General features: G+C 39.3%; 2 protein-coding genes across 2 annotated transcripts; both read left to right on the top strand.

Moving 5' to 3' along the window:
• Positions 1-9,248: 9,248 nt before the first annotated feature.
• LOC124394624 (olfactory receptor 51I1-like) lies at positions 9,249-10,229 on the top strand. The gene has a single exon (XM_046862983.1). It carries the CDS (start codon positions 9,249-9,251, stop codon positions 10,227-10,229), a length of 981 nt encoding a protein of 326 aa, XP_046718939.1.
• A 3,662-nt stretch (positions 10,230-13,891) lies between these two features.
• Positions 13,892-14,875, top strand: LOC124394764 (olfactory receptor 10AG1-like). The gene has a single exon (XM_046863204.1). The coding sequence runs from the start codon at positions 13,892-13,894 to the stop codon at positions 14,873-14,875; it is 984 nt and encodes a 327-aa protein (XP_046719160.1).

Here is a 14,875-nt window from a genome sequence, read left to right as displayed (position 1 = left end):
CTGTGAGGGAACTCAATTTTCCTTTTCACTATATTAGCTGACCAATATTCAGAAATACAAAAGAATCTTTAATTTAGCTCTTTCAGACTCTGATTTTGATTACATAACTTTCACTTTGTAAACCCTAACAAAATAAAAAGCTTCTTTTGTGATCATGGGTCAATTTATACAGTTGCTTGTAATGATACAGCATGAATGACTTGATAGCAGATATTTGTGTAATATACAGTACCTGTATGCACCTTTGACTGCTATAATCTATTCATATATAGGCATTCTGTTAGCCTTAGCAATAATTTTCAATATGGGAGGGTCAACAAGTCACAAGTTGTGGCTATAATCTGACGATCGTAGGAATGTTTCCCTTCCTGTATCAAGTACAGTACATACAATACCTTGCTGTTTTTACTTATATCATCTTATTAATAGGATAACAAATACTTTATTATTATTCAAAATTCCACCCATGTTAGAACTCTTAAACATAAATTACTTTAGAAACCGTTGAAAAAGACCAACTAAGTTAGGCAAGGCACTTAATTAATTCCACGTCTTCATTGTCATGTTGGAAAAGGCTGTAGATTAGTACAGATTCAATAGAGCCTAAAGCAAATAACCTTATTTCTTTTAACATAATGCAATAAAATTTCTAAAATTGATCCACTGATTTTAAATATCTCAGTCTAAATAAAATAAATTAGTTTATTCCTAACTGCTAAATAGTTTTAATTTATTTCTTATATAAACCAAACATTTTTAGTAATGTTGTGCCTGTTGGCTACTTTTTTGAATATTTGTTTCCCATAGCAAGCGATTGCTATTTAAATAAACTATATTAATACTTTTTAACAATGTTTGTTACATCAAAACATCTACAAATACATTTTTTATATTTTTCTTATATTTTGTAAATCCAGATTTAACATACAATATATACATGTAAATCTGGATATACTTTTTTTAAATAAATGACATTTATTTTATTTATAAATCATATCATGTCATATGTGTTTTCTCTGTGTTCAATATGATCAGTAACTTAATATTTTTCATTGCTCCAGAATTAAACAGTTAAGGTCCTTCAATGCACTATATCCTGAGGTGCTAGTGCAAGACCCATAATAAAAATGCAACACATTGTGTATGTTTAAAAAAGTTTCATGCTGATGTAAGGGCCTTTTCTCAAGACTTAACTAGGCAAAATAAAAAATTTGATTTTAAGAAACTTAGAAACATTGTGATAAACTGATTATATACAAACAAAGTCCATTTAAACCTTGGCAGTGATTGTGTATGAAATTATGTTCTGGTGATCACTGCCATGTTTGTAGGTTGCTAGGTTTTGGATATTGCTATGGCAAAGCATTTCTCCTAATTAATAAAATGATATATAATAAAAATTATTCTGCCAGCATGCATTAAACATTGAATATTGTTGATATACCGTAATTTCCGGACTATAAAGCGTACCCATACATAAGACGCAACCACTGAATTTGACAAATATTTTTACACTGAAACTAATTAACTTTACACAGGCTTTAACAAAAGACAGTGTCTGTTACACGTTGTAATTGGTGAAATATGTTGTGGCTCCTTTAAGAGCAAAGCAACATTTTGGGAACAGCCTGCCGCCGCATTTTTCCGGTATTACTGCACGTGTGCAAGACCGAGGATTATGTCCTTATTATTTTCTTTGACTAACCCGTAACGCTGTTGCCAAGAAAAAAAAAAGAACTTTTTGTTGAGAAGTTTTTTATAGGCCATGCAGATTTACCACACTCTTTATTAAAGCCTTATTTTTATTAGGAACTTGGCATTGTGCATGTAAGAAATGCATGTAACCTTTGAGTAACCCTATTTTCACACATACAGGGAGTGCAGAATTATTAGGCAAATGAGTATTTTGACCACATCATCCTCGTTATGCATGTTGTCTTACTCCAAGCTGTATAGGCTGGAAAGCCTACTACCAATTAAGCATATTAGGTGATGTGCATCTCTGTAATGAGAAGGGGTGTGGTCTAATGACATCAACACCCTATATCAGGTGTGCATAATTATTAGGCAACTTCCTTTCCTTTGGCAAAATGGGTCAAAAGAAGGACTTGACAGGCTCAGAAAAGTCAAAAATAGTGAGATATATTGCAGAGGGATGCAGCAGTTTAAAAATAGCCAAGCTTCTGAGCGTGATCATCGAACAATCAAGCGTTTCATTCAAAATAGTCGACAGGGTCGCAAGAAGCGTGTGGAAAAACCAAGGCGCAAAATAACTGCCCGTGAACTGAGAAAAGTCAAGCGTGCAGCTGCCAAGATGCCACTTGCCACCAGTTTGGCCATATTTCAGAGCTGCAACATCACTGGGTGCCCAAAAGCACAAGGTGTGCAATACTCAGAGACATGGCCAAGGTAAGAAAGGCAGAAAGTCGACCACCACTGAACAAGACACACAAGCTGAAAGCGTCAAGACTGGGCCAAGAAATATCTCAAGACTGATTTTCTAAGGTTTTATGGACTGATGAAATGAGAGTGAGTCTTGATGGGCCAGATGGATGGGCCCGTGGCTGGATTGGTAAAGGGCAGAGAGCTCCAGTCCGACTCAGGCGCCAGCAAGGTGGAGGTGGAGTACTGGTTTGGGCTGGTATCATCAAAGATGAGCTTGTGGGGCCTTTTCGGGTTGAGGATGGAGTCAAGCTGAACTCCCAGTCCTACTGCCAGTTTCTGGAAGACACCTTCTTCAAGCAGTGGTACAGGAAGAAGTCTGCATCCTTCAAGAAAAACATGATTTTCATGCAGGACAATGCTCCATCACACCGTCCAAGTACTCCACAGCGTGGCTGGCAGAAAGGGTATAAAGAAGAAAATCTAATGATATGGCCTCCTTGTTCACCTGATCTGAACCCCATTGAGAACCTGTGGTCCATCATCAAATGTGCGATTTACAAGGAGGAAAACAGTACACCTCTCTGAACAGTGTCTGGGAGGCTGTGGTTGCTGCTGCACGCAATGTTGATGGTGAACAGATCAAAACACTGACAGAATCCATGGATGGCAGGCTTTTGAGTGTCCTTGCAAAGAAAGGTGGCTATATTGGTCACTGATTTGTTTTGTTTGGTTTTGAATGTCAGAAATGTATATTTGTGAATGTTGAGATGTTATATTGGTTTCACTGGTAAAAATAAATAATTGAAATGGGTATGAATTTGTTTTTTGTTAAGTTGCCTAATAATTATGCACAGTAATAGTCACCTGCACACACAGATATCTCCCTAAAATAGCTAAAACTAAAAACTACTTCCAAAAATATTCAGCTTTGATATTAATGAGTTTTTTGTGTTCATTGAGAACATGGTTGTTGTTCAAATTAAATCCTCAAATAAAATTAATCCTCAAAAATACAACTTGCCTAATAATTCTGCACTCCCTGTATAAATCTCTCCTATACAGCATTAGCAGAATTTGCTCTTTCTGTCCATTTAGGCCACTCAGCTACACATTCAGTCCCACACTTACTTAAAACTTAAATACTACAACTCACCCTGGGCAGGTCTGCGTTTGAAAGATATTCGACATCTTTAACTGATGCAGAATGCAGCTGCACACTATGTTTTTATATGTAATGTCCTTCTCACTGGTTTGAAGGGAACTGTCAGGGATCCACCAGCCACACTCTCACTTGAGCTACACATTCCTCCTAGCAGCTCCCCGTCCTACTAATCATGTACACCTGACTCTCATCAGCTCACACTACATAAGCACACACTTTCAAACACTCCCCGTCCGTTCTACCGATTAGCCTGGAGAACTTCACTGGACCTTCTGTCTGCTCTTTTTATTGGACTATTTTGTTGTGGATATATCTATTAAACTGCTCTTTGCCTGTGCATTCTGTCATCCCGTGCTTAATGCTGGTTTGGTTCATCTTCATTTCCTTCGGTTTTAAACACATCTTTGTTCTGTTAAACTTCGGCTTCTGCTCATTCTTTCAGCCTGACAGAAGAACGGACCTTTGCCAACTGGGAATAAAAGGAAACCTAACAGCGTTACCTTATTTATTCCCAGCCCGAAGTATCCGATGATCCTGTGAGAGAGCTCACCAAGGCAATCCGCAAAGCTTTCACGTCGGCCGCTTCCAGCCGAGCTGCACCACCACTTTGAAGCCCGATGGCTCTCCCGGCTGTTTTTTCTGAAAGCACGGCCGAGTGTCACGGCTTCCTGCTTCAGGTATTTCTGTACATTGAAATGCAACCCCAGCGATTTCCCACAGAGCGAGCCCGGGTTGCGTTTTTAATCTCGCTGCTCGCCGGACGTGCGTTGGCTTGGCCGAGAGCACTCTGGAGTGCAGAGAGCCCAGCGATTACGTCATATGCCACGTTCATAGCACACTTCACGGAAGTCTTCTGCACGAGCACCGGTAATACTTCCATGGCCGACCAACTCCTTGAACTCCGCCAGCGGGCGGATAGCGTCGTGGATTACAGCCTCCGTTTCCGCATGCTGGCCACCCCTAGTGGTTGGAATGAGGCAGCACTGCTTGGGACATACAAAAGAGGTTTAAATCAGGAGCTTCAATTAGCGATTGGAGGCGTTTATACAAAGATCGAGTCGCACTCCTGCAGCAGAAACCTCCCAAGCCTCTGCGCTATCTACAGCCTCAGAACCAGAACCCATGCAACTGGGCTCCCACAGACTGACCTCCCATCAGCGAGAACGCCGGATGGCGTTCAGAGCCTGCCTATATTGTGGAGAACAAGGACACTGAGTCGCCCAGTGCCCAACACGTCCTCCTCAACGGAGTGCTGTAGACTTTTCCTCTGACATCTCGCATTTACCCAAGCTACCCGTATCCCTGATAACCCCTTCTCTCACACTCTCTGTCTCCATTCTAGTCGACTCCGGCTCCACGGGGAACTTCATTTCCCAGGCGTGCCCAGAACGCCTCCAGCTACACCGTGAGACGGGGACTCACAAGCAAGCTGTCAACACCATTCAGGGACGCCCGCAGGGAAGGGGCTGGATCAGATACTGCTCACCCACCATCACACTCCAGGTTGGGGTGCTACATCAGGAAGAGATACGGTTCTTGGTGCTGGAGAACTCCACTGCTGAAATCATCCTGGTTTGTCCCTGGTTCGCTAAACATTCCCCCAGGTGTTCCTGGGACCCATGTGACATCCTCGAGTGGAGCCCTGAGGAACTGCCTACAACCACTCCCCGTGCTTTGCCAGAGACCAATGATTCTGGCAGCCACTCAGGTGGAGGGCGTTTCACAGGCCCCACAGGTGGAGATCCCGGCGGAATATCGGGAGTACGAAGACGTCTTCAGCGAGCAGGCTGCCACCAGGTTGCCACCCCACAGGCCGTGGGACTGTGCTATCAACCTGATGCCTGAGGCCAAACTACCCAGGGGTCAGATCTATCCCTTATCAGCTCCAGAACACCAAGCGATGGAACAGTACATCTGTCAGGCCCTCCTACAGGGTTTCATCACCCCATCCTCATCTCCTGCAGCCTACAGCTTCAACTTTGTGGGCAGGAAGGATGGGGGACTCCGGCCCTGCCTTGACTTGGCTTGAACGCACAAATCTCTCCACAGCCGTACCCTCTCCCCCTGGTTCCTGCCGCCCTGGAGGAATTACGAACTTCCCCCTGGCGTATGCGTACCAGGTTGGACGCACTCCGCAGATCTTCACCAAGTTCGATCTGCGGAGTGCGTACAACCTGGTATGCATACACCAGGGGGACGAGAGGAAAACGGCGTTCATTACTCCTCCGACTTCGGCTTCCCTGTAGAAAGCTGAGCCCCAGGTACATCGGGCCTTCAGAGTAGAGAAAAGGATTAACGAGGTGTCCTACAGGCTGGACGTACCTCCCCTGTACCGCATTCACCCCGCTTTCCACGTGTCTCTCCTAAAGCCCTATGTTCCACCGGCGTCACGGGATCCAGGCGAGACATCGAAACCACCGCCTCCGGAGATCTTGGACCAGCCCTCGGTCTACTCGGTACGGGAGGTGTTGGACTCCCGTCTTTGAGCTGGCGGTCTGGAGTACCTGGTGGACTGGGAGGGTTACGGCCCAGAGGAGCGGTCGTGGGTGGCCCGGCGGGACGTCCTTGACCCAGCGCTCCTCGAGGAGTTTTATGCGTCTCATCCGCTACGGCAGGCGCCCCGGGGCCGGCCCAGGCGGCAGGTCTGGGCGTTGAGAGTGGCCCCTGGGGGAGGGGGTACTGTCAGGGATCCACCAGCCACACTCTCACTTGAGCCACACATTCCTCCTAGCAGCTTCCTGTCCTACTAATCATGCACACCTGACTCTCATCAGCTCACACTACATAAGCACACACTTCCAAACACTATCTGTCCGTTCTACCGATTAGTCTGGAGAACTTCACTGGACCTTCTGACTGATCATCTGTTTTGGACCATATTAACACGTGCATTGACAATGTCACTACCGTCAAACACGTGAAATGCTTTCCTAACCAGAAGCCGTGGATGAACTCTGAAGTCCGTCTCCTGTTGAAAGCAAGAGATGCTGCCTTTAAATCTGGCAGTGCAGAGGACTACAACAGAGCCAGGGCCAACCTGAAAAGGGGCATCAGGAAAGCAAAGCTCACATTCAAACTCCACATAGAAGAGCACTTCCACAACTCTGACCCCAGACGCATGTGGAAAGGCATCCAGTCAATCACAGACTACAAACCTACAGCTCAACCAACCAGTAGTGCCTTCCAACCGAACGAACTTAATCACTTTTTTGCTCGTTTTGACCAAAGCACAGGACATTTTACACCAACCACGGACTCTGCTACTGCTTACAGCCCACTTTCAATCTCAACAACGGACGTCTATTCAGTGTTTAGCAGAGTGGATGCACGCAAGGCAGCTGGCCCGGATGGCATACCGGGACGTGTTCTCAGAGCATGCGCTGGACAACTGGCACAGGTTTTTACTGACATTTTCAACCTGTCACTGGCCCAAGCCACGGTACCAACATGCCTGAAGACCACTACTATCGTACCAGTGCCTAAGCACTCAGCTGCTAAATGCCTGAATGACTTTCGCCCGGTTGCACTCACCCCCATTGCTATGAAGTGCTTTGAGAAACTGGTAATGAATCACCTCACTGCGGGCCTACCACCTACACTGGACCCATACCAGTTTGCCTATCGCCCGAACAGGTCAACAGAGGATGCAGTTTCCACAGCTCTTTATTCAGCGCTCACCCACCTGGATAAAAGCAACACATACATCAGAATTCTGTTCATTGACTTTAGCTCTGCATTCAATACAGTCCTCCCCACTTTACTGATCACTAAGCTCAGTAAGCTGGGTATCTGCACCTCCACTTGCAGATGGATTCTGGACTTTCTGGGAGTTCACATCTCTGAGGATCTGTCCTGGCAGCAGAACACGTCAGCTCTGGTAAAAAAAAGCACAACAACGCCTGTACTTCTTGAGAAGTCTCAAGAAATCTCATCTGTCCCCGGGGATTTTAACGAGTTTCTACCGCTGCATCATTGAGAGCATCCTGACCAACTTCATCACTGTATGGTACGGAGGCTCCACTGTGTGTGAACGTAAAGCACTGCAAAGGGTGGTCAAAACCGCCCAACGCTTTACTGGCACCCAACTACCTGCCATTGAACACCTTCACCACAACTGATGTCTGCGCAGAGCTCACAACATTATCAAGGACTCTTCACATCCCAGTCATAAACTGTTTAACCTCCTTCCATCACGAAGGAGATACAGGAACTTACGCACCAGAACCAGCAGGTTCAGGGACAGCTTTTTTCCATCCACCATCACACTACTGAACTCAACACTACACCGCTAAATCACTACAAAACAAACATAAACAAAAGACTGTATATAACCTCTGTACAATACATGTACATACTACATATTATATCTTTTCACTCCTCATTACATCTGCACTTTTATATCTGTATGTATATTTATCATTACTGTACATTCTGCCCAACATTTCACATTCATCTGTGTATATAATGTATGTGTATATATATATATATATATATATATATATATATATATATATATATATATATATTTTTATATATAGTAGACTGTTTATTCAGCTTGCTACTCCTTAAATGCCATAATCTTGTGATCTGTAACCTTTCATTTCTGCACATTTTTCTTAATTACTGTACACCTTTATATTTATTCACTGTACTTCTGAATGTCCACACATCTCTGCACTGAAATAGCCTTTATATTTATTCACTGTATATACTTCATATATACCACTGCTGTAAATATGCCAGATAGTTATCTGCACTGTAAATATGCTAGATATTTATCTGCACTTTTGCACGACTGCTACATTTTGCACTTCTGTTAGATGCCAAACTGCATTTCGTTGCTGTGTACCTGTACTATGCAATGACAATAAAGTTGTATCTATCTATCTATTTGGGTGACAAGAAAAATCCATGCATTTTAGTTTCATCATTGTTTGGGTTATCAACTGCTCACTGGTGGGCACCTGAATGAAAACTGCTCATGCAAAATGGCAATTGCAGCCCTAAGCCATTGCCATCTTCATGGTTCTTGAGTTTAACCATTTAACCTCATGGATCAGACACAATATAATTACTATAGATTCCTTTGTTAAAAATAGAAGATTCATGCAATTTAAAAATCTCCTCTTGAAAACAAATATAATACATACAGGTCTTGTGAACATACGGTATAATTCTTCTCATACATTTTGGTGTTTGTTTACGGTTGCTATTGTTTGTTTCAGGTTTCTAATGATCCCCAACCTGTTTCTATTCATATATAATGTATTTGCCCTTCCCTCTTGTTCCCAAAAGAGGAGAATTAAAACGTACCAACAGGGTTATAAAACCATATGACACTAGCAGATGAGTATATTAGTGTCACTATCTGAGCTATCACATGAGAATAAATGTAGAAATAAAACATTTTAAAGCATACAAGTTGAATTAACAATACAAGATAATCAGTATCCTGCAGAAAAATAAACACCAATGGTAAAGTTAAATGTTGTAATAATTTAAGTCTAATGTTCACTGCTAAAATTTTGGTGTTAAAAGTATTATAAATGATGTTTTCAAGATATTAATGCTTAAACAGCTAAAATACTTTAAATAACATGAACTATGTTGACTATGTGTATCTATTCAATTATTTATTGAATTAACGTTATACTTTCAGGTAAAAAAATAGGACATGAACAGCAGTAAAGTTAATTTCATCATGAGCGAACTGAACTCCAGTTTATTACAAAATGCATTTGTGCGTCCTGAGTACTTTTTCATCAGTGGATTTTCTGGGTTACCTTTCAGCCAGTACTACTTTGTTTTCCTAATTTTTGTCTATATTATCTCTCTGTGTGGAAACTTATTTGTCATTTTTATGATATTAGTGAACAAAAATCTGCATATTCCTAAATACATTGCAATCTTTAATTTAGCTCTGTCAGACATTGGTGAAACAAACACACTGATTCCCTACCTCGTGAAAACATTTCTTTTTGATTCACAGTACATATCCTATAATGCATGTTTGGCTAACATGTTTTTTACATTTTTCTTTTATGGTGGAGAGGCTTTAACTCTTGTTGTCCTGGCATGCGACCGTTTCATTGCCATTTGCTTACCCCTGAGATACCATGCAATTGTAAATAACTCGTCTATGTTTGCAACTTTAACAGTAATATGGTTATTTAATTTTGTCATACTTTTCACAATGGTATTTTTGATTACTCGACTTTCATTCTGTAAAACCAATGAGGTCAAAAGTTTTTTTTGTGACCATGGGCCAATTTATACAATTGCTTGTAATGACAACAGCATAAATTCCTTCATAGCAAAATTGTGTACAACAATATACCTCTATGCACCTTTGACTGCGATAGTCTTATCATACATAGGCATTCTGTTGGCCTTAACCAAGATTGTAACATGGAAGGGTCGTCTCCAAGCCCTCAAAACATGTGGCTCTCATCTGCTAGTAGTAGGAATATTCTTTCTTCCAATTTTGAGTACATACCTTGCTGTTCTAACATCCACTATCCATCCTAATGCAAGAATAATTAATACTTCACTATCATTCACAATTCCACCCATGTTAAACCCAATCATTTATGTCTTTAACACAAAGGACTTTAGAAAATTCATAGTGAATATTTTTAAAAAGAATAATTCAGTTTCTCAGGTGCAGGCTATAACAAAGTAAGGCCAGGCATTTTAATAATTCCTAGGACTGGATATAGTAAGAGATAACATTTTATACTGTACATGCACTATATAGCTGAAGGTCTGTAAACATCTCACCATTAAATACCTCATTTTAAAACCATTGGTATTAATATGGTGGGTCCCCAATTGCTGCGATAAGTGCAGTCTTCACTTTCTGAGTAGACATTCGACTAGGTTTTGAAATAAGTTTATATAGTTATTTAGCCACAAGAGCACATGAGTTTGGGCACTGAATCTGGCATAAAAGCCTGAAATGAAATTGGTGTTCAAATTCTTTCTATAGGTGCACAGTTAATTTGTGGTTAGGGTCTGTGCAGCCTCATATGAATGTTACGGTCAAGTGTGCACATATATATTTGGCTGTATATTTGTGTAAACCGTATAAACTTTGATTGCTTGTATTGTTTATAGATCTTAAAGTTTCTAAATATTAATATGTCAACATAATCCAATAGTATGCTGTGTTCTTTATATGAGATCTTTATTGTTTCACTGTGAGGGAACTCAATTGTCCTTTTCACTATATTAGCTGACCAATATTCAGAAATACATAAAAATCTTTAATTTAGCTCTTTCAGACTCTGATTTTGATTACATAACTTTCACTTTGTAAACCCTAACAAAATAAAAAGCTTCTTTTGTGATCATGGGTCGATTTATACAGTTGCTTGTAATGATACAGCATGAATGACTTGATGGCAGATCTGTATAATATACAGTACCTGTATGCACCTTTGACTGCTATAATCTAATCATACATAGGCATTCTGTTAGCTTTAGCTATAATTTTCAATATGGGAGGGTCAACAAGTCACAAGTTGTGGCAATAATCTGACGATCGTAGGAACGTTTCCCTTCCTGCATCAAGTACAGTACATACAATACCTTGCTGTTTTTACTTATATCATCTTATTAATAGGATAACAAATACTTTATTATTATTCAAAATTCCACCCATGTTAGATCTCTTAAACATAAATTACTTTAGAAACCGTTGAAAAAGACCAACTAAGTTAGGCAAGGCACTTAATTAATTTCACGTCTTCATTGTCATGTTGGAAAAGGCTGTAGATTAGTACAGATTCAATAGAGCCTAAAGCAAATAACCTTATTTCTTTTAACATAATGCAATAAAATTTCTAAAATTGATCCACTGATTTTAAATATCCCAGTCTAAATAAAATAAATTAGTTTATTCCTAACTGCTTTACTCCTAACTGCTAGTTTTAATTTATTTCTTATATAAACCAAACGTTTTCAGTAATGTTGTGCCTGTTGGCTACTTTTTTGATTATTTGTTTCCCATAGCAAGCGATTGCTATTTAAATAAACTATATTAATACTTTTTAACAATGTTTGTTACATCAAAACATCTACAAATACATTTTTAATATTTTTTCTTATATTTTGTAAATCCAGATTTAACATAAAATATATGATTTTTGTAAATCTGAATATACGTTTTATTAAATAAATAACATTTATCTTATTATTCTAATGTAATGTGAAAGAATAAGTTGTTCCCAGTCAAAGCAAAGACAGGCCCACTGGTTGACAGAGGCAATTATCCTAGCCAACAAACATGTTGCCGTGGTTTCCCAAAGAGTGTTTCATCCTCATAGGAACTATTGAGGGTTTTGACACTAAAACAACCTAGGTATTGACATTTACCTACTTCAGATTTTGTATGGTCTTATTTTGTCTCTCCTGTGTATGCAGGCATAATCTCTGAACATCTATCACAGTGTCAGGGAACACCCTGCGTCTTCACCCGCACCAGCCCTGCCCGCACGGAGCTGCTCGCCTGATTATTAACACGGTGCACCTGATTTCCATTAACCACACACATATAAGCAGCCCATGTTCACCCACACGTTGTCCGTTATTGTTTCCACAAGTCACGCTGTCTGCACTGCTTTCTCTCTGCTGCTGCCAGCGCCACGCTTTCCCCAGCGTGGTCCAGTGGATTACATTACACAAACTGCCGTATTTTGTTCTCAGGAATATACAGCTTTGCTGCCGGTGTGTGTATTTTCCTGCTTTTGTTTATTAAAGACTTTTTGTGCGTAAACTTCGGCTTCTGCCTCATTCTCTGCATCACACACAGTCACCATAGCTGAGTTTGTTTCTAACGATCTTGTAGAATTAAGGGTAGCCAGGTATTAATTTGGGGTTATGCCTGCCTAAGATGCAAACCAGGATAGTGTGTTTTCACTCATGCAATTGCACATTCCTTTAGGTTTGCTGTGAAAATTTCCAGATTAAAATATTTAAAAGATAAACTTAACTGCTGAATGTGCACAGAAGTCTGTACATGAGGTATTGAAACATGGTCAGGGCTCCAAACAAAGTAAAAGAAAGAATCTCCAATTTATATAAAGCAAAATAAGTAGAAATCCCATTTTCTATATTGACACTTTCCAAGCAGATTAAAGCTCATCTTGGGTAATTCTGCAAACACTTGTTTGCTCTGTAAAGGTCTCTCCTACTAATTTGCCCAGCTGGTCTTGCCTCCTCAGTAATTCAATTCAGCAAATCCCTATGGAGGCTTATGGGATTTCTCACCGAGAAAATTTGGCCTGTGCAGCTATGAAGGCCTTGATGCTTTGGGCTTACTCTGTTTAAAGGTTAAAGAAAGTATTTTAATAGACTTCAGATAGGAATGACTTCAGATAGGAATGAGGTCTCTATGATGGCAGATTCAACCCAGAGTCTCTAGGGGTTTGCTACCATTGGAACAAGCTTTGTTGACTTGATGAGATTTAGGACTTGTGAGGCTGATGTTTTGTCCATTCATTTAATCTTCTAACTACATTAACTGTAATAATTAAACAAAAGTTTGTTGCTAAATTCACATAGGCTCAAAATTCAGCGGGGTCCTGTTCATGACAATTTTATTGTGTTGTACAACTTGTACAATATATGACTTTGCTCACTCGTTATATAACTCTGGTTAAATTCATATTCATCAAATTCTAGTCCATGTAACAAAGTGGTAAATTATACTTTTAAACTTATTACCCCTCATCTTTAAAACATTTTATTATGCCTCAGCATAAATGACAGCAAAGACATTTATGTTTAATTATTTATAACATTCATAATATCACATTCACAATTTTTTTTGTTATTGTTATAGTCCCCAATATGTCAAGATTTCCTTCTGGTTTCCAAAATAAAAAAAAATAATTGTAACAAGGTCAGTCCTTCCCCCTGGTTCCCATACAAAAAAAAAAAAAATTAATTAACAAGAAAATTGGCCTATAAAAACAGTAGCAGGTGGGTTATATAGCAGCAGCTTTTGAACTTTGTCACATGAGTATACCTTTACATATAATGCTTGTACAAAGGCAGAACATACTGTAATAGAAGTTACTTTAAGTATAAGGTAAGGAAAAATAAAGTGCTACAATAAAAATGAACTATTCATAAAATATCAAATTTATTATTTTCACAAATTTACTGTTAAAGCTGTTAATGCTCATTTTATGCATGTATGCTTTGATAATTGTATACTATAGTGTACATTTAAAACAATTTAAATATGATGAATATGTTTACTTATTTCATTTATTTATTTAATTATGTCTGTCATTTCAGGCTGGAAAAGACGTGCACAATATTGCAATTAAATCCATCATGAGCGCTTTGAACTCCAGTTTATTACAAAATGAATCTTTTTTTCGTCCAAAATACTTTTTCATCAGTGGATTTTCTGAAATACCTTTTAGTAAATACTACTTTGTTTTCTTAATTGTTGTCTACATGTTTGCACTGTGTGGAAATTCAGTTGTTCTTTTAATGATATTAATACACAAAAGTCTGCATATTCCTAAATACATGGGAATCTTTAATTTGGCTCTTTCAGATTTTGGTGAAACAAATGCACTAATTCCTAATCTTGTAAAGACATTTCTTTTTGATTCACAGTACATAGCTTATGATGCTTGTTTGGCTAATATGTTTTTTACTTTTTTCTTTTCTGGTGGACAGTCTTTAACGCTTGTTGTTCTGGCATATGATCGATTTATTGCCATTTGCTTACCTCTGCGGTACCATGCTTTTGTAAATAACTCCTTTATGTTTGCAATTTTAACAGCAATATGGGTATTTAATTTTAGCATATTTGGCACAATGGTGATTTTGATTACACGACTTTCGTTCTGTAAAACCAATGAGATAAAAAGCTTCTTTTGTGACCATGGGCCAGTTTACACAATTGCTTGTAATAACACCAGCCTAAATATGTTCATGGCAAGATTTTGTATTATAGTTTACCTTTATGTACCATTGACTGCCATAATCTTATCATACATAGGCATTTTTTTGGCCTTAACTAAGATTACAACGTGGAAGGGTCGTCTTAAAGCATTCAAGACTTGTGGCTCTCATCTGCTGGTAGTCGGAATATTGTTTCTTCCTGTATTAAGTACATACCTTGCTGTTACAACATCTTCAATCCATCCAAATGCTAGGATAATTAATACTTCACTATCATTCACAATTCCACCCATGTTAAATCCCATAATTTATGTCTTGAATACTAAGGATTTCAGAAAGGTCCTAGTGAAACTGCTTAAAAAGAATACTCCAGTTAATAAAGTGCATGCTTTAACAAAATGA

This window comes from Silurus meridionalis, chromosome 12 (assembly GCF_014805685.1).
Source record: "Silurus meridionalis isolate SWU-2019-XX chromosome 12, ASM1480568v1, whole genome shotgun sequence".
Classification (NCBI taxonomy): Eukaryota; Metazoa; Chordata; class Actinopteri; order Siluriformes; family Siluridae; genus Silurus; species Silurus meridionalis.
Note: the sequence above shows the minus strand (reverse complement) of the source record. Positions and strands in the feature narration are given on the sequence as shown.

What these genes read in the sequence shown, in the direction of transcription:
- LOC124394624 (XM_046862983.1), top strand. Translation starts at nt 9,249, where the DNA reads ATGAGCGAACTGAACTCCAGTTTATTACAAAATGCATTTGTGCGTCCT.
- LOC124394764 (XM_046863204.1), top strand. Translation starts at nt 13,892, where the DNA reads ATGAGCGCTTTGAACTCCAGTTTATTACAAAATGAATCTTTTTTTCGT.